Here is a 20196-nt window from a genome sequence, read left to right as displayed (position 1 = left end):
ATTGATCAATGAGGTTGTTGAGATCACATAACAAATTAAGATTGGAAGTGGATCTGGCTTTGCCAGCAGTTTCTTTTTTACCATCACCACCTACCTTCTTCACACAGTAGAGTTATCAGGTGACCCGCCCTGCAGATTGATCCAGGGATCTATGTTTAATGCCACATGGCCTACTAAAGATGTCACAGAATGGAATGTTTGGTTTAAAATGCCGAGAAACTAGAAAAGAATGTGTTGCCCAGCCCCTGGCCATGTAATGTTTCACAGCTAAAGAGAAATAATCTTTGCTGAAGATTATTTCTTCAGTATTATTTTGACAAAATAATCTTTGCAGGTACTAAGAGCCAGGAACCAGCTATTCTTTCTATGTTTTAGGACAATCTTAGAATAGTAGTCATCATCAGCTTGGTATTCTAGGAAGCAGTCACTGAAAATGGAAATAGAATTACAAGAGATTTATTGGAGGAAATAGTTTTTCTTTTTATGTCATTATTAATACTCAGTCAAAACAATTTTAGAGAAAACAATGTCTGACTTATTAAAATTGAGGTTTATGAGGTGCTAAGGGCATTACTGGAAATTTTAGAGTGAAACCCTGGGCTTCAGTCGCCCTGACAAGCAAGATCGCACCACCTATCCAGTGTGCCAACTAAAGAAGCAATGAAAAGCGGAGAACCACTGTGGCCATACTGGCAAGAAAACCAAAGGGATCCAGCAGTTCCTTGTCCACCTCCAGGACACTGGCATGAAGTTTAGGCTTAAATAAGGGGCAAGAATTTCTGGTCCAGGTGTGGTCCAGCTCATCATTAACACACCATATCTCCATCTGCTTTAAAAGCCGTCATCTGTGGAAAGCCTCTTCTTCCTCTGACATCATGGCTTCAGCCTTTCTGTGCACCATCAAAAGGTTCCTGAGTAAATTCTAATCCCTTGGAGATCATTGTTTCAGTGGTCGGACAGCCCAAGGGAAGTTCACAAGTGGCTCTTTAGAATGTCTTCCCTCATGCCAGGATGCTTACAGTGGGGGCTTTTACCATGGTCTATCTTCACAGTGTGGGACCTCTGAGATAGGTGGTGCCAAAATTAGGCACATTCACATACTTACATGTCAGCAACATGGTGGGCTTGTCTCGGGCTTTCAATTTCAACTTGTCACAGTACAGGGAGGACTTCCTTCGTCTATCACTACGTTAGCAAGACAGGCACATCTTTGTTCTGAATAATTGGTCAGAAAGCCTAGCATTTTCAGCAAGCAGTTAGAATAACTAAGGTAACTGTTCACATTTTCTAAGCGTGCGATATTGTGTGCATAGCATTTGTCATTCTGGAAAAGAATCGTGCGTTCTATTTTCGCCCACATGAAGAAGTGTTTAGATTACAAAAGCTAGGAGCAATTTAAAAATGCATTTGTCCCTTTACTTCAAGAACCATAATAATCACTGTCTCCCAGATACTGGCGATCACTGGGACATTTTAGTTCCTTTGGAAGGATCTGCAGCTTGCCTACTTGGCTTCTGTGTCTCTAGTCTGCTGACTCAGCAGAGCCCAGGAGCAGGGTCTCACACTGCAGTGATATCCTAGGCAGCAGGTTCTAGAAAGGGATGTCTCAAAGCCACTGAAGGAAACACCTTTCTGTAGCTAGAAGGATAAGTCTGGTTCCAGGGACTACCAGGCGCAGACTGTATGTCTTATGTACCTTACTACTGGACGATGTCAGACAGGATGGGGAAAAGAACACATTCCTTTTTTGTCTTAAGAGGATGTTTAAGAAAATCCTAATGTAAACACTGATCATCAGGTGTCTTTGTTTATAAGTCCGGTTTTGCTAATGTTCTCTCTGTATCTCCAGCAGGATAGAGGATAACCTGTGCTTCTCAGTAATGTGTCTACAGGTCTCTTTCTCCACAGAAAAGCTAATGGGTCTAATGTTTCATGGAACACTTACAGGGAAATACAGTTCTGTTCCAATCTTCTCATTTTACAAGTGGGAGAATTGAGACCAACAAGAGGTGAACTGGCTTCCCATAAGCTAAAAGCCTTGGGAAATTATAGTGTCTTAATCCAGGGAGACTGCAGACCAGTGGTTCTCATACCGTGGGTCACTATCCCATGGGAAGTTGCACATAAAATATCCTGCATATCAGATATTTACACTACAGTTCATAACAGTAGCAAAATTAGAGTTATGAAATAGCAACAATATAATTTTATAATTTGGGGTCACTACAATATGAGGAACTAGATTACAAGGTCACAGCATTAGGAAGGTTGAGAACCAAACCACTAGATGGTAAATGGTTGCGGTAAAATTGAAAAACGGATCTGCTACTATCAGTTTCCACCCAGCAGGAACCGCTCACCCCAGCTGCTTCTCTACCAGCCAGAATCTTTGCTCTCATTCTCCACAGCCCAGTAAAATCATGACTCCACAATCAACAGTTTATCAATCAGATTTATATGTCAAATTCTCAATCCACAATACATCCACACAATAAGCTTACAACCATTGACAAAGATATAAACCACCCACCTAGATAAAACAAATTGATCCATAGGAGCCCTTAGAAATAATTATATCTACCTATCGCCAATTAAGTTCACCTGGGTCCAAATCCTCTTTTGCTGGCTTCATGTTGCTTCTCCTTCTTCTCCTTCTGTCCCGCCTCACCAAAACTTTGTTCCCGCCCCACTCTCTACCTTCCAATTATGTATCAGCTTGACCTAACTAGTGCCCGCCCTTGCCTGCATATAGACATCAACCTACAGTAAAATAGCAATAGGTTAGTTACTACATATATTAGAGTTTCTGTTGCTGTGATAAAACATGATGAGCAAAAGCAACTTGGAAAGGAAAGGGTTTGTTTCATCTTAAAGCTTGTTGTCCATTGCCTAGAAAAATCCAGACAGGAACCTGGGAGAATGAACTAAAGCTGAAGCTATAGAAGAACTCTGCTTAATGGATTAATCTTTGTGTTTTTCTCAGCCTGCTTCTTATAGCACCCAGGACCACCAACCTAGGGGTATCACTGCCCACAGAGATGGGCCCTTCCACATCCATCATCAATCAAGAAAACTTTGGAAGCATTTTTTCAATTGAGGTTCCCTTTCCACACATGACTCTAGTCGGGCTGACATATATAGCCAGCACACTGCATATTCTCCACAAGAGAGAACACGGGGCTAGGAGAAGAGTCGGTAAGCTTTTTAGTAAAGGACCAGAGAGTAAATAATTTAGGTTTGTTGAGCCAAGTGGTATTCTTTCCAAAACGATTCAACTTTGCCTTTAAGTAGCAATGAACAGTATGTAGGTAAACCATGGGAATGACTAGACTCCATTTGAACTTTGTAGAAGCAAGATGCAGGAACAATGCAGATGAAAGAAACTGCCACTCTTCTTCTAGGACAAGCTTTGTCATCTATTACTGCAAAATAAATAGTCCTAAACATGGTGACTTCCAACAGTCAGCTGATGGCTAGCTTATCTCTCAGCGGGGGTGAGTAGGAGGCATTCAACCTGTTCTTCCTTTCCACTTGGTTCAGGGCCTTGGTTCAGGCTCATTTCTGCAGGGCTATTGGCTTTTACCATAGTCTCCTGAGGGTTCATCTTAGGTCTCGTTCCAACATTTCCTCAGTATTTAGCTTAACAGAGTGATCACTGATCTAAGGAGAGGGGACATATTGTTCTATCTCAGTACAGAGATGACCGATGAATTTGTGGTCACTTAAAACTCTGCTCTAGGAAGAAAATCAGTGTCCCCAGGCACTTGGATATAGGAGCCCTTGCAGACTCTTTGTTATGTTGTTAGCCAGATTACATTTTCTTGGTGTGCATCTACATACTGTATTTATAGACTTCAATTGTCTTCAAGGCTATTAGTATCTCTTCCTTGTCAGAGAAAAGGCCAAGTTCAACTTGTCCCGCTAGTGTGGTAATGAGGGTTGCATAATGCTTGGTGAGAACAGCAGATAGACAATTGGATGGTAAATGAAATATAATCCTTTAATCCCACTTAGTTACAAGCTGGCTTGTGCTACCAAACGCTGACCCAGAGGCTCTTTGAGATGCTAATGGCTTTTTGTCTGTATAAAATGACATCAACCACCTTTTCTATAAGAGGTGAGTTCATCTTCTCCTCAGAGGCTCGCTTGTAAACCTCTAACATTTTGAGAACCAGAATAGTTTCCTTCTAGTCTACCTTATTTCCCATCGCTAAATGGGCTCTAAATCATTCCACCAGGCAGGCAAATGCTGAGCGGAATTTTCCACCGCCTGGTTCCAACAATATTTAAATTATTGAGAACAGTACAGATTCGCTCATCTACTTGACATATTCTCTCCACAGCTGCATTCATTCATATGAAACCCTGGATGCTTGCAGTTTAAATTATTCACACTGCTTTTCGAAAACAAAGGAATGTGCTCTGCATCTTCCCTTCACGAAACAAGGCCTCACAGGATCGAATCTCATTCTGCACATTTCTAGAGATTTCAAGCAACCGACCTAGGTGTAGTATGGTGGGATGGTCCCTTCCCACCGGGGCTATGATGTAACACATACAATTGACCTGAACTTAACAAAGGCACTGAACACCTTTTCCATGGACAGCAGAGCTGCCTGGGTATTGTTATAGTCTCTGGGGAATAAGAATGGGCACAGAGAGACATGGGAGGAAAACACGTTAGGATTCAAAATCAATGTTCCTATAATCTCATCTTTGTGCCAGCACCACTGCTGTGGCAAGAACTGATTTTTTTTTCCTTTAGTACCTTAAAAAAAGAGCTTCTGCCAGAGTCTGCCACTATTATTTGGCTTTTCTTTATCTCCAGCAGAAGCCTAGATCCTTGAACAGCGACAGATACTGACGTGTGGACTCTGGTTTTCAGTTAGTGAGCTGAGTACTCGACTTCAGAGCCCTTGATAAATACAAATAATGCAATCTCAGTGTGAAGGTAACACTGACCAGCTGCTTGTTGTGTAATTAATGTCGGGGCTGAGGTATCCAGCCACGCTGTTTTACTGAACAGCACAAGCACTCAGCCATTCTCCTTGAATGGTGACACCTTAGAGGCCTCTCTATGTTACAGTAGTAAAGAAACAAAGATGTATAGATCCCTAGTATTGCCTACTTCCTCTGAGAAATAGGCAAAGAGACCTACATGATGCTGTATCTACACATAACAGATAAATGAAACCAAGTATAAGCCATGGAGTTTGCACACCTATGATCTCCTGTCTTGCTAAAACTTGGGAGTGAACCATCTTTTTAAGAGGTAAAACTAGGGACTGGAGCAAGAGCTTATTAGTTCAGAGCACTGGCTGCTCTTCTGACCTTGGGTTTGACTCCCAGCACCCATGGCATCTTATAACCCTGTGTAACCCTAGTTCTAGGAAATCCAATGACCTCTCCTGATCTTTTTGAGCACCAAGTATTCATGTGGTGCACAGACCTATATGTGGGCAAAAACACTGATACACATAAAGAGAAATGAATTTAATTTAAAATTAAAGGGAGATAAAGCTAAGGGCATAATTGGTTTCTGAGATTTTAAGCTTTGTATTAAAAGTAGTAAGGTAGGCCCTCCTACATATACATGGTGGACAAGATACAGGAGTAATTTGCATTTTATAGTCATTAAGGAAAACATACCAGCCATTCTCTGTATGTCCTTCCTCCCCAAAGAATACAGACAGGTGACGTTTGCTCCATTCCTCATATAGGACCTGAACAGTAGTGTTTGTTTTGTAAAAACTGGAGGGACCATCTCAGTTTGCTCCTTGTCTGGGTTTTAGCACAGAGGACTCCCGCAGAGGTACTCAACCCCCAATGAAAAGGCTTAACAAGGGAGGTGGAGAGGTGCTTCGGACTTTCTGAAACATCAAAACGCTTCACGCTTTCCTGTCTCCTTTGAGCCTTGCTCTTCTCCAAGCTCTGAGTGTATGGCAGGCCCGCCTGTTTCTACCATCCAGAATTCAGCGCCTATGTACTCTGTGCATCTGTGAATGCTTATCCAGACAACAGGTCTCCTGCCTGTTCCTGCTCACTTGCAGTTTGTTTGCTTTAGCAGCCGCACAGATCCAACATGCCTCAGCTGCAGAAAGGGCTCTGTCCCAGGATGCCAGAGGTGTTTAGCATGTCAGTCCTCTGGAACATTCCCTGTTCCTTTTCACCATGGGGTCACCACAGGCCTGATTACAGCGGGGCAAACTGCTCACTGCCAGGGACTTTTGCTGATTAAATGGCTCTCTTTGTCTCTTTGCATGCTTAGGACCTCCTGCACTGTATGGGAAGCAGCTGATTAGACATGACTTTTATATTCATTTTAAAATGTGGCAAAGCTGGTTTGCAGAACTGGTTTGGTTGCTTCACTTTGAATTTCTCTTTGTTTAATATATAATATATATATATATATATATAAATATATATATATATGTGTGTGTGTGTGTGTATGTATGTATATATATATCCCCCCCCCATCCTGGTGTCATTCTAATACATTGTTCTAGTCGGCTGTGCTATTTTCTAAACAGAAAAGAAAATTTGCCAAGACACATAGTCTGTGAAATTCTTCCCAGTTGGAAATGAGCACATACGTCAGGGCCATTCAGAAGGTAAAACTTGCAATCTCTATGCTTTTGAAAGCCTGGGGACGGTTTCAAACCATCCTCTATCATATAGCTACCACTTAGCAGTGAAAAGACAGTTTGCAAGAATTGATCAGGCTAACAGATGCAAACAGCTCTGAGCTGATGTGTACAAATTCTACCCATTGGCAAAGGGAAACACTTTATTAAAATCCCATGCAATTAACTGCTGATTATGGTTTCCATAGTGATGGTAAAATGGGGGGGGGACAGCCAAGTAAGTACATATATAACTCACTCCACACCTTGCAGTCTTTTTCATTTCTCTTTACTTGAAAAGTTTTCATTTTAATTATCAAATATTAATTGTATAGATTATTGGGTTTATTGCTATTCATCAATATGCTGTGCATTGCATATGTCCCCACCTGTCTACAACCTGGGGCCCCTCACATTCTCCCACTATCCCTCCCTGTTCCTAAAACCTGTTTTCTCAACCCGGCCGGTGTCCAGGCAGAATTACTGGGTCTTGTACATGAGTGAGAAGGTGTGTCTCGCTGTATCTGTGTTTTTTCTCCTCCACACATCTTCTTCCACGTCTTGAACAGTACTCTCTCATGAAACTATACTACATTTTCCTTTACCCATACATTTATGATAGGGCATCTGGATTGGTTCCATATTTTGGCTATTATAAACAGTGCTGTGATGACCTTGGGGGTGGAAGTCCATTTTTGTTACGAATACTCCATCTGACACCATGTAGTACTTCTTTTAATTTTGTGGGGAGTCTCCATTTCTTTGTCATAAGGTCTACATTCCTGCCCAGTCTCACCAAAAGTGTGTAACAGTTCCCAGCATCCCTTCTATTTTGGTAATACCCATTCTAACTGGAGTGAGAAGCTTTCTCAACTGTGGTTATTTTTGTCGTGTTGTTTGTTAAGAATCAAACCAAGCCTAGGAAATGCTAGGCAAGTACTTTAGTGCAGAACTGTTACTTCAGCCTTGTTCTGTTTGTTTCTTTTAGACAAGGTCTCATTCCATAGCCTAAAGCTGGCCTAGGATTTGTCTGGCTGACCTGAAATGTGCGATGCTTCTGCCTCAGCTTCCCGTGTGCCTTGAGCTGACTGACACACGGTGCCCGTTGGGGCTTGTTTTGCATTTCCCCTATAATTAGTGAAAAGGAGCTTCTGTTGTGTGCTTGTTGGACATCTCTATGTTCCATTTTAAGAAGTATCTGTGATGTTTATCTTTTCTGAGTTTCTTCTGTGTTCTAAATGTCAGTGTGCACTGTTTTTCATTTGCAGACATTTTTCTTGTCTCTTAATCTTGTTTTGCTGTGTCAGCATTTCTCAGTTTGATGTGAACTCATTTGTCTATTTTTACTTTTGTTGCCTATGTGTTGAGATTACTATCATCCCACCCCCATACCAGTGTCTTAAAGTAGTTCCCCTGTTTTAATATTTCATGGTTTCAGGCTTAATTCAGGCCTAAGAATTAGTTACATCTTTGATCCAGTTTGAATCTGGTTTCTTGTATGGTGAGCGAAAAGGATCCACTTTGACTCTTCAACATAAGCATATCCAGTTTTGCTCATATTTACTGAAGAGACTGACCTTTTCCCCACTATTAGATTCTTACCACCTTTGTCAAAAACTTTTGTGTGTGTTGGGATGTAGCTCAAGGCCAGAGCACTTGCCTAATATGTGGGTGGATCTGAGTTCTGGGCATAGTAGCACACACACACACACACACACACACACACACACGAGAAAAAGAGAGAGAGAAAGAGAGAGAGAGAGAGAGAGAGAGAGAGAGAGAGAGAGAGAGAGGGAGGGAGGGAGGGAGGGAGAGAGAGACGGGCAGGGGGGGCAGATAACTACACATACGGTCTTCCCAGCTAAGGAAGAGTCTTTAATATCTTGCTGGGAATAAACAAGCCCATACTGATGCTGCAGACCTCTGCAATCAAATGTGTACAGTGCACATGAGCAATGATAGAACACCATCATGGTCTCTTAGTCACAGAATGTGTGAAACAATGGAGCTGGGTAGAGTTGAGAGGGTCCCTTCAGTGAGCACCGCCCACTGCCCTTCCAGGCCTGTTCTTACTGTCTGTGGTGCTTTGGGCTTGTTCTGCTCAACCAGCACTGAAGCGACACCGTGTCTGTCATAGCAGTGAGGGTGGGTCTCAGGTCTCATCTTGTGATGGCTGGAGTCTCTGCTGACCAGGGGAAGAGGGTTTTGATAGCAAGAAAGAGAGAGGCTCCTTTGGTTTACTTGGTGGGAGGTAAGATGTACAGTGAGGATTCCTGGCAACCAAAACTCTAGGTACTAAGTGTTCTGTGTCTCATGGACCATAAGGGTCTTCTTTGCCTGTTTTATTTTCTTTCTTCTCCATATAGAATTTTGATTTACTACCCATTTCCCGTCCTTCATAAATTAAACCAGTCTCTCTAGACCTCTTTCTAACTGCAGAGCTTTACGTCACAGCCCTAAAGATTAACTTTCTTGGTCTCTGTTGTTCTGAATGTGTGTCTCAGTGTGACAAGGATTATTAAGGGTTTGGATACTTTAAAGCTCTCTCACCATATGATATGGATGACTCAAGCATAGAGTGAGGTCGGATTTCTTTGCCACTGAATTCCCACAGAGCCTGGAACAAAGTAAATGTTGAGTAGATATTGTATGGATGAGTAAAATGTGCATAGAAAATGCATTGGGAATTCTATAGATTGTAAGGTTCTGGACCAAGGTTATCTGATATAGCCATGAGGAGTGAAACCAGATGCAACCTGGAAGAACTATAGTAAGATTGAAGCTGCTTCAGTTTTATTGAGAGCAGTCAAACTTTTTATAATTTCATCAGGAACACATTATAATAGCAGTTGCCAGGATCAATAAAATTGTAGTTCCCCGGATATAATGAAGTTTGCAAGTTGTACGTGGTATATCAGATTAATGTCTAAGACCAATTGTCCTGTCAAGCTTCCAGGCTTAATTGACTACTAGGGTAACACACAGAGAAACACAAAATGGCTAGATTGCTTCACTGCCTGAGGGAGTGTGTTCTCAGAAACTAGAAGGTACACAGTGTCGCAGCATCCTTGGATTCTAAACTGAAAAACCTAGAACACATGCCTGTCAAGGCAGCTAGGTCAGGTCAACTCCATGGTTCCCTGCAATTGGTACGTGCTCTGGAGGGTGGGAGGGAATGGCGCTTTTCTCTGTAAGTTGACCTGTTGAGTCTTTTCAAACCAGTCAGCATGGACTAAAGTCACTAACTTTCAACAACCCATGCTAAGGGCCTTCAAAATCCAGTGAGTAGTTAACAGTAGGCTGAAAGAACAGCTCAGTGGTCAAGCATGTGTTTAGATTTCCTGAGTTCATGGGTTCAAATAGTAAACACTGGAGACTGTTTACACCATGATAGCCTCAGGAATCCTTTGCTCTAAGCACTAGGATGCTGCCAATTCCACGTCTTCCTGTTGCCACTAATCTTTACCCAGCAAGATCAATGCTGGTGGCAGCAATGACTACATGCTTGGCTTAGTCCTGGAAGTTCTAACATAGGTGAAATGAATTCATAAAAACAGTGGGTATGTGGTGAGGGTGGTGGGAGAGGGAAGGTTCGCCACCAGCCTCCACTTGTACGGGGTATGTTAGCACATCCCTCTAGAATGGCTTTCTCTTGACAGGGTGCTAAGGTTTCCTGCCTTTCTGTCCCAAGAGTCTATGTGTTGGGTATGTCCACTTCTCATTCCCAGTCACACTGTCATAACACAAGAACCATTCTACTCATTTGAGGCACAAAACCTGCTTCTCGTTTATAGGTAAATGTTGAGCAAAGTCCTTACTACTGACATAAGCATGGGCACCAACTGCTTCTTGTGTGCTTTCTTCCCCAGTTAAAGTCTCTTGTTCTTAACCACTTCACAGTCATCACTGTTGTGTGTTCTCTAACATCAGTCCCAGCTCTCTTTCCTTACTGTTTCATCATAAGACAGATAAACCATTTTCACGAGCATTCTGAAATGAACGACGCACTCCTCATTACCTTCAACACAGTCACCAGAATAATACTTCTTCCAAGGGCACGGTCATGGTGCCAATCATTTTCAGAACTCTATTTCTGGCATCCTCATTAGCTGGTTTCTTTGTATTTTAAAATTAGTGGAATTCGGCTGTATAGGAATACTTGGACAAAAATATGACTGTTTTCATATTCATATTCTCCCCATTCCCACTCAGGTTTTATTGTTGTTTTTCAAGACAGGGTTTCTCTGTGTAGCCCTGGGTGTCCTGGAACTTACTTTATAGATCAATCTGGCCTTGATCTACCTGCTTCTGCTTCCCAAGTGCTGGGATCAAAGGCATGCACTCTGATTCCCTGGCTTCATCTTTTTCTCTTTAAGTCAGGAAAGATCTAAATATTTAATAGTTGACACTACCTTTGAGGAATGCTACTTCTGCCTTAAGTAGAGTTTTCAGTAAAACCTACAGTAGAAATATGATGGGTTTTCTTATAATCTGCAGGAAATGTTTGATGTTATATTAGATGAGAATCAACTTGAGGATGCCTGTGAACATCTGGGCGAGTACCTGGAGGCATACTGGCGTGCCACCCACACAAGCAGTAGCACCCCTATGACCCCATTACTGGGGAGGAACGTGGGCTCCACAGCTCTCTCACCATACCCCACAGCAATCTCTGGATTACAGGTACATTTGTTTTCTTTTTGGCTTATAACTTTTGCAACCTTTATTTTCAGGATCCAGTAGAGAATTAATTAAGATGAAGACTGCAGTTGTTGTTAAATCTGAAGAAGCAAGAGAGGAGGACACTGCATTTTTTAACAAACACAGGGAGCTAGAGAGATGGCTCCACAGTTAAGAACACTTTCCACTCTGGCTGAAAACCATGGTTTAGTTCCCAGCAAACACACAGTGGCTCACAACCCTGTATAACTTCAGTCTGAGGAGATCTGACCTTCATGAGTACCAGGCACATAGGTGGTGCACAGACATACAGGCAAAATATTTATACATAAAAACAAAACTTAAATTTTGTTTTGATTAACAAAGAAAACTAAACCTTACACTGATCCTGACCTGTCATTGAGAAAACCTGCTTTCCCCCATGAGTTTCTCACTCTGAAGAACTTTGCTATGAAGGGATAGTGAATTTCACTTAGATTTCTGAGGACTCTGAAATCTCTGGTAGACTTAATAGGTATTTTCACAGTAATAGTAATTAACATATTCTCAACCACATGGTACATGCTCGAGAGTGCTCACAACCTTGTACAAACAGAATGAGTGAGCAGGTTTGGAAATGGTGCCAGGTTCCTGTGTTTCTGAGGTCTCTAGAGGCCTACCTTAGTCCCCGTGGGGAGTTTGGAGATAAGCACAAAGAATATCAGAGCTCATCTTTGCTGTTGCAGTCAGAACTAGAAGTTGGATGCCAGAGGCATGGCGATACAAATTGAGTCCTGCCTTTCTGCAGTAATAATTATTCACCATTTATCAAGCAGCTGGAATGGATTCAAACTCCAAGTTGAGGAATATACAGTCAAATGAACCTCCTGGCTACATGGCTGGTTTTGTTTTAATGGGTTATAATGATAGTCATAATTGAAGATTTCGTAGAGTTAACTCTAAGCTAAATGGCACTCTCTGAAATTTTATTATAACTACATTACTCCAATGCAGATGGCACCTTTGCAAGCAGAGAACCTGCCAAACAAATGAATTTCTTCTGAATCTAGAAATGAATGCAGGAAACGGACAGTGGTAATACTCAGCGTGTCCATGTGCACTAGCACGAGTCTATGTGCACCAGTACTGTTTCTTGCCTTTGTTTCCTTCCCGTCTAAGAGCAATATTCCCATTGGTTATGGCTGACTCTGGATGGAAATAAAGGGAATGGTTGAACTTTGTAGTGCTGGAGGGTCTAACGGTGCACATTGTTTATCACACATAACCCTATGACTAGCCACATATAGTAGCTCTCCCTAATGAGTTCATTTGGTGCCCTTTACCCTGTGGCCTACTTCTCCCAGTAACCAAAGGTGTTTGATGGCATGACCTGTGACCCACTAATGTGTTTCCTTCTGTGGGAAGATGATGTACTTTGGGGAAGAGGTATCTGGGCCCTTGGTTGCACCACGTTCCTGCTCTATAATCTATGTGACCTATCTAAGCTGGGAGACACAGACAGACAGGTGCTCTTTCAGTGAGAAAAATAATGTCAGACAGTATATTTTGGGTCATCAAATAACGACCTTAAGATGTTCATTTTAATGAATAATATTAAAGAACTTGGTTTATATCTGAAGACTGAGTTTCATATCTGTGTCAGACACAGAAACAAATGCATTATTTAATGGACAGTACAAATAGTAGCTTCATTCTTTTTTTTTTTTCAAAGCTATAAGGAATACTGATCCTGGACAAGATGAAGTAAATATATAGTGAGCAACTTTTGGGGGAGAAATATTTTTTATGAATCCATGAAAAGAATCAAATAATAGATCTTATTCTAAACTTTATGTCTGAATGATAAAGTAATCCTTACCCCCCCAATTAAGCCTATCTAAATAGATTAAGTTCTCTTTAAAAGTTCACTTTAAGTTCTTGTGTTTTAATAGGAAGCAGAGTCGTTCAGTATCATGTTTACATTCATGAACTGTCAGTAATAAAGCATCTATGTATGTTGCATCCCCAAAAAAAGGACCAGGTATTCGAAGCAGAACGCTTGTGACTCAAATGCTTTATTAGGTCAGACAGAAGCTTGTGTTATAGAGCCTGTAACTGCACAAGCATTAGCATGTTTAGCTGAGTGAAGCTGACCTCATCTAACCAGTGAACTGTCTGATATTTTTAGAGTCAGCGAATGAGGCACAGCAACCATTCTACAGAGAATTCGCCAATTGAAAGACGGAGCCTAATGACCTCTGATGAGAATTACCACAATGAGAGGGCCCGCAAGAGTAGGAACCGCTTGTCTTCCAGCTCCCAGCACAGCCGAGATCACTACCCTCTGGTGGAAGAAGACTACCCTGACTCATACCAGGACACTTACAAACCCCATAGGAACCGAGGCTCACCTGGGGGATGCAGCCATGACTCCCGACATAGGCTTTGAGGCTGCCCAAACAAACAAACAAACATCATCTGTTGACAATTTACCATAGTACTGCTAAGATAAACCAGTCATTTTAGTTTGGGAAGCATGGCACAGTATCTGCTGTGCGGGTGGTCTGCTGTCATTTGATCTAAGGGGCAAGAATTAAATAGAATTACATTATGCCCTTAAGTCTAGATGGGTATTAGATGCCCAATCTTATAGGTATTTTTAAGTGCTACATTTACATGATAACAGTACCTTTTGTTTTCTTCATAGATTTTAGACACATCAGTTTGTAATTTAGGGTACTGATCAAGGCACATATAAAATAATTTCCCGTGTAGGAAATTCCAAATGACCAGTTCCAGTTGGAACCAATTTATAAACCAATTCCTGTTGGAATTTGGGTGAATTGACTGGAAAGTCTACCTGAGCATGTTGAAATCAATTGAAAAATCAGAAAAAAAAAAAATACCCAATAAGAAAATCAAAATACTAATAGAAACCAACCCAGCTATGGTATTTATTTGCTGGAAGCTAAATTTACACTTCAAGTTGGAATGTATAAACATTTTAATAATATGTTAATGTTGCCAGAACGGCTTTTCAAACTTACCAAATATATTGATAGTGCCAAAAAGATCTCAGAAATCTTAATGCAGAAATTATATAATCGCCTCAGATTTTAATATCTTTATTTTTTCCTGATACAGCTGTTGTACTCAAAGTGTTTTGCCTTCTGTTCAGTCAGTATTGTTAGCAAGTTTGAAGTTGACAAAATCCAGGGGATATCTGAGAGTAGTAAAGAGAAGCCCAAGCACGGCCAGTTCCAGGGAATGGAGAACGGGGTGTTGTTTCTTCAGTAGCCAGTCTTCACACACCTGCACACATCTGGAGATCTGGCGTGAGATAGCCAAGATGTGGCTGGATGGTTCCGGGTGCAATGGTAACTGGCTCTGGACGGGAGGCTGTACATCCCACAGAGAAGCACAGACACCAGCTTAGAAGCTCTGCCAGCATGGCTGAGTGTTTCTCCCTCACTGCAGCCAGTCTCTGTCTTTGAATGTAATGAATGCTTTGGCCCTACATCACACTTCTTTTGTTTTTCGTGGGCATAATCAAATTAGGTACTGAAAGTTATGTTTTTACAGAATAATTAGAAAAAGTTTAAACACTGAATTAAAATCTTGCAGGGAAAAAACCCCTCACAGATTCAGAATATATTTACTCACTAAAAGCAAGACAGCTTTAATTCGTGATATTAGAGAGAGTTGGGAGACTGCTCTGTTTCATTGCTGGTAAACAGCCTGTAGATGTCCAATGAGTGTATCTATGAAATTGGTGACCTGTGTCCTATATTAAAGAAGGCTTTAATCCATGGAAGTATTGAAATTGACCCTTTGAAACAAATGTCCTTCTGAGAGGGCTTGCTTCTGAAATGACACAATGCATGTGTTTTCTAAAGACCCAATTGGAGCTAGACACAAAGTCTTTTTCTACTAATGCCTTGAAGTCAATTTCTGAAACAAGTATAATTCATTGTATGTTAGTTTCTCCAAAAATTCAAGACATGGGCCCTCAAAACTATATACCAGTTCATTATTTTCCCTGATCAAGAGTCTAAGTTTCATATCCTTAATCAGTTATTCATATCTTGAATCCCATCAACACTTTGTCTTGACTGTATGTGCAACCCATTATGAACCTGCTTATCTGATAATGAGGCTGCCTGAAATTTTGTAAGTAATCTCAAACATTTGATACATTTAAACACGGGCTCAGTAAAATTGACAAGCTAACATCTGATACTAGCTTGTGAAGCTCTTTTGTCATCCAGCAAGGCTTACAGAATTTTCTGTTAATACATTTAACAGAGATGTATTCATTGGGCTCTTTAATAAGCTTATAATCTTCCATTACTGAATACACTGTTAGAACACAGAAGAGCATTTTCCAGCAAACAAACTATATTTATTACATGTATAGCACATATTTGCATGAGAAAGAAAACATTAGCCAAACCATTTTCCTGTATGCTTTACTGGTTTCTTGTTTGTGTGCATTAGAGCATTTAATTGAAGAGAGTGCACTTGGGTGTATAAATTTAGAATAGATTGCTGTTGAGCTTTTTCTGCAGTAGCATTAGCAATTTGGTCATTTAACTACTTTAAGATATTTATATTTTATGGCAGGTAGCTGTAACAGCATTTACTTATATTTCCTAGTCAACAAAGCTACCTTTTCTTTCAATTTTGAAGGGTCAGTTGTTTTACAAGCCTCTCCAGCCTTTTTCTCCCCCCCCATCCACCCCTTTTGCTCTTCCATGTCATGCTGAAAGATGGAGGCCCATGTAATCTGTGCACAAAATTCATCCATAATTTGCCATCAGAAGTCCATACCAATTTTGCTTTGCAGTTCTCTTAAAAAGCTAGCCATGGTAGGAAAGGGTGAGATATATATTCTTGATGAATATATTCAATTTTTCACTTTAATTTTTGCATATCTTTCATCTTCCTCCTATAAGTTTCCTTCAAATGAGGAAGAGATAAGATTCCTCCTCTCTTCTTAAAGGTTCAGAGTTGCTTGTATAAATGACTAAATTCCAGATATATAATAAATAAAACGTTTTATTTTTGCCAGGCATACCAAGAGCCTCTAGGAAATGCCTATTCCACAAGTACTTTGCTTTAATTCATTTCACTCATAATGGCAAAGGACAAAAAGCAGGAGAGATATTTGAGGCTATTTTTACTCATAGAATAGACCATGATAGAATTCTGTGAGTTTTCATGGTATATAATAATGCTGACTTACGCAACAATGTGGAAATGTGGTCCTGGAAAAAGAAATACTATTTATGGGTCTTTATGCTTATTTCCAAGACTATAATATGACTACAGCATCATAACCAACACTGTAACCTTGTTTATGCTAACACTTAAAACAACACACAGTGTTATTTACCAATGATTGTGATTCTCTCCTGTAGTTATATGGCTCTACTGGGTACAAGATTGGAATTATTAGCAATTAGACTCATGGTCTTTCCTAAAGAGTCTCAACTGTGTGACTATAGAAACCACTGCATTCCATCCTTGAGGGAAGGACTTTCAAAGTCTGAAATGAATTGAGGCCATTATTTGCTCCAACTATAACTGCTGTTTGCAAAACTGTATTTTTAGAATGTTAACGTCTTTTCATACCTGCATACTTGAACTTGTCTCTTGTGTGGGGGCCTTAAATTTCATAGTAGAGAATGGGGGGGAGTGAAAAGGGAATGAAGACAAGGAAGCTTGGCAAAGGATAGCACACACTCTTCAACTCTTTCAATGAACATATCCCAAAATGTTGAGACATAGTATGTCAGTGATGAATGTTTCTAGGCAATCTTGATTTGCAAGCTAGTATATTTTCTTATATAATTTTATTTTGGTATTTGCAAAAAAAAAAAAAAAAAGAACACAATACCATCATACAAATTGCCCTCTGTAATGATCTGTATACTACCTCTTTTCTAGAGAAAAGCCTGTGTTTGGAGGGGAACGTGGTGAGAGTGTCCATCCTGCCAGCCATACTGCAGGGTTGGAAGTGCTCAGACATGCCTGCCCTTTAGAGTTCACACTGCTGTCACATGCTCCCAGCATGCTCTTGTTTCTTCAGTGTCATCAAGATTTTCTTGAAATTGATCAATTGCTTATCATGATGTGAGTTTAATTTAACAAGAAGCCATTCTAGGAAAGGAAACAAACTGAAAGGAACTACCTCTGTGCAAAATGTAGCCTCTAGCTCAGGTCTAAGGAAGAGAAATCCAGAGACTAGACGTTTATAGGCAGAGGGGGTTGATCCTTGACTTCTAGGGGTACGAAGGGCATGCTGTGGCCACTTACTGGGTAAAGGATCTGTATTGTCTGGAGCTCCCATGTAATTGGAACAAACCTCATACCAACACTTCAAATAAATGATTACATAACCCTTATTCATTTATATTTGCCTTTGTCTCTCATGACAGTGTTGTTTTTTAATTATATAAAACTAGTCTTTGAATGACTATATAAGTAAATACTACAGGAAATCATGTAATAAAATGTTTGATTAGTTCCTTACATCCTTAAATGCTGTCAACACTGTAACTGTCAATGAGGTTACTTACTCCAGCTGTGTCTACTTGGCAAACAACAGTCCCTTTCTCTTAAATAATGATGATCCAATCAGACAACTTAATTGAACAGACGTTAAGAATAACTTGTTGAGTTAAACAATCCAGTTTATCAAAAACTATAAAGCTGGCTACAGCTACAGCATTCAGAAATTACTCTTTTAGGTTTCTTCTTTTTTTAAAAGGACCTTTCTCCAATGAAACAATCCTCTGATAGCAATGTCTTCACTTGTAGATAATTTAAGACAAAATGCTGCATGTAATGATGGTGTATTATGAGAAGATTAGAAAGTATCTCATCAGATAATCTTAATTAAGGGCTGTAATTCCTACTTGCCATACATACATATAAATAAGAGGGAATAGTGCTAAGACATGGGGAGTCATAACTTTTCATGAAACTTTCTTTTTGGTGGATGTAAAATATTCACAAAAAGATAGAAGAAAGTGTTACCAATGAATTTATAATAGTTTAGGGAATTCACTGATTCTTCCTCATTTGATAATTATAAAGAGTTAAAATGAGAACCGAAAAGAGTAGCAGATCTTTAGCTTTTCAAGAGTCTTGGGTTGTATTTTAAACATTTCAGTCTCCCAACAAATGGCTCGATGTGTATTTATGCGGGGCCTTTCCTACCCTGTTTGCATGCTCCTTCATGCACTTCACCAAAATCAGTGTGAATTCCATACACAGAGTGTCACGGATGCAGGGAACAGTTGTGAATTCCATTCAGATGGGAGTGTCACGGATTCTGGGAAATCGGTGTGAATTCCGTTCGCACGGGGTGGGGGGGGTGTCACACATGCGGGGTCATTAACGCTATATTGTTGCATTCTATTTTTCATATGCCTTATAATATTTTCTGGAACGTTATTAAAATGAAAGCATTTTATTGCCAAAATAAATCTATGTTGTTACTTCTGCATTAGCAGTAGAAAAATAATGTAGCAAAAATATATATTGTACAGTACAAAATTATAATATATATATATATATATATATATATATTTTGCCAATAAATGAAAATAGACTGAGGAGACAGAAGCACATTTGTTATAGCACAAACTTACAACAAAACCCACTGCTAAATTTGGCAGTCCTGTTTTTAGATGTATGTAGATTTGGTTCTGTCTTATCAGATTTATTTCATCTCTCATATTTGTAATTCTGCTGCCTGATATTTTCTAGCAATTTATTTTATAGCCTTGCAATCTGTGAGTGTGATTTACTTATTTTATTCCCTTACATAAAACATACGAACATTATTTTGTGTTCCGACTCATACTCTATTACTCTATCTTCTGTTCCTGTTTCTTCTCCTTTGGTAACAGATGGCACAGCAGGTGAGCTCACGGGGCTCCTCTGGGCTTTGGATGTTTGAAAGTTTATGTTTTTCCCAGCCTCACGTTAGAGATCAGTAAAATGTCCCCATGGTAAAAGATTAAGTAAGGATTCTTTATTTTGTTTTGTACTAGATACTATTTGAAGCATCAATTAAAGCCATTAGCTGTATTTTTTAAGAGGTGGGAGGGATTAAAAAATAATGTTATTAATAGGAAACACACTAAAAATAACTGTGGCAAAAATGATATTAAAAGATTCCCCCTGTTCTGAGGGCTGTTGGTATCCCAGGCTATTCCCATTCCTCTGCTGATGTGGTGGGGGACATGCCTTTGTCAAATGACTTTTTTTGTTTCGGTTCTTTCTTTTAGTAATTTGTCCCTTTCTTTTTCGTTACATAGATATGCGTAGCGTTCTACAAGGCATGCTAGGGAAATACACTATGCAAATGTATACCGCACCGCATGCTTTGTTCTCCCTCTGCTTCAGTGGCTTTAAAGGAAAAAATATGTGTGTTATTTTTGTGAACAAAGACATTTAACAACAAAAAAAAAAATGATGCAGAATGCATGCATACAGTATCCTAATTTCTATGGGTTGTTTTATGGAATTTAAATGTGTACAAAAACTGCATTAATTTTTTCTTTTATATAATAAATGAAAAAAAAAACTACTGAAACTAGCATTCTACCTTTCATTTATATTCTGGAAATATACAGAGATTTTGAAATGGCGGAAATCATAAGCAATATTCCTGCAGCTTTTAATGGAAAATAAATTAAATTTACTATTTAAAGGAAAAAAAAAGATTCAATGAAGTGACTGTCTCCTGATTATTCAGCTAGATTCTGTGAGTTACCACAAAAGAATGTTGTATTAGGACAGGATGCATAACCTGCACACACGTGTAGAAAATGAATTATACCACAGTAAATGTGTAAAAGAAGGCTGAATATAGAGAATATACTAGATAAACCTTAATGTT

At 39.8% G+C, this 20196-nt stretch overlaps 1 protein-coding gene across 3 annotated transcripts in view; it reads left to right on the top strand.

The window, feature by feature from the left end:
- CACNB4 (calcium voltage-gated channel auxiliary subunit beta 4) overlaps positions 1-13731 on the top strand; it is a gene marked incomplete at both ends in the record, with an annotated part of 243661 nt that extends 229930 nt beyond the window's left edge. For all 3 annotated transcript variants that reach the window (XM_080927132.1, XM_080927133.1, XM_080927134.1), the window contains 2 exons: positions 11121-11306; positions 13471-13731. In XM_080927132.1, coding sequence (XP_080783258.1) covers positions 11121-11306; positions 13471-13731 — 447 coding nt within the window. The remainder of the gene's footprint in view (positions 1-11120; positions 11307-13470) is intronic.
- Positions 13732-20196: the final 6465 nt, after the last annotated feature.

The sequence above is a fragment of the Micromys minutus genome (genome assembly GCF_963924665.1).
Source record: "Micromys minutus genome assembly, chromosome: 13".
NCBI classification, from domain to species: Eukaryota; Metazoa; Chordata; class Mammalia; order Rodentia; family Muridae; genus Micromys; species Micromys minutus.
Note: the sequence above shows the minus strand (reverse complement) of the source record. Positions and strands in the feature narration are given on the sequence as shown.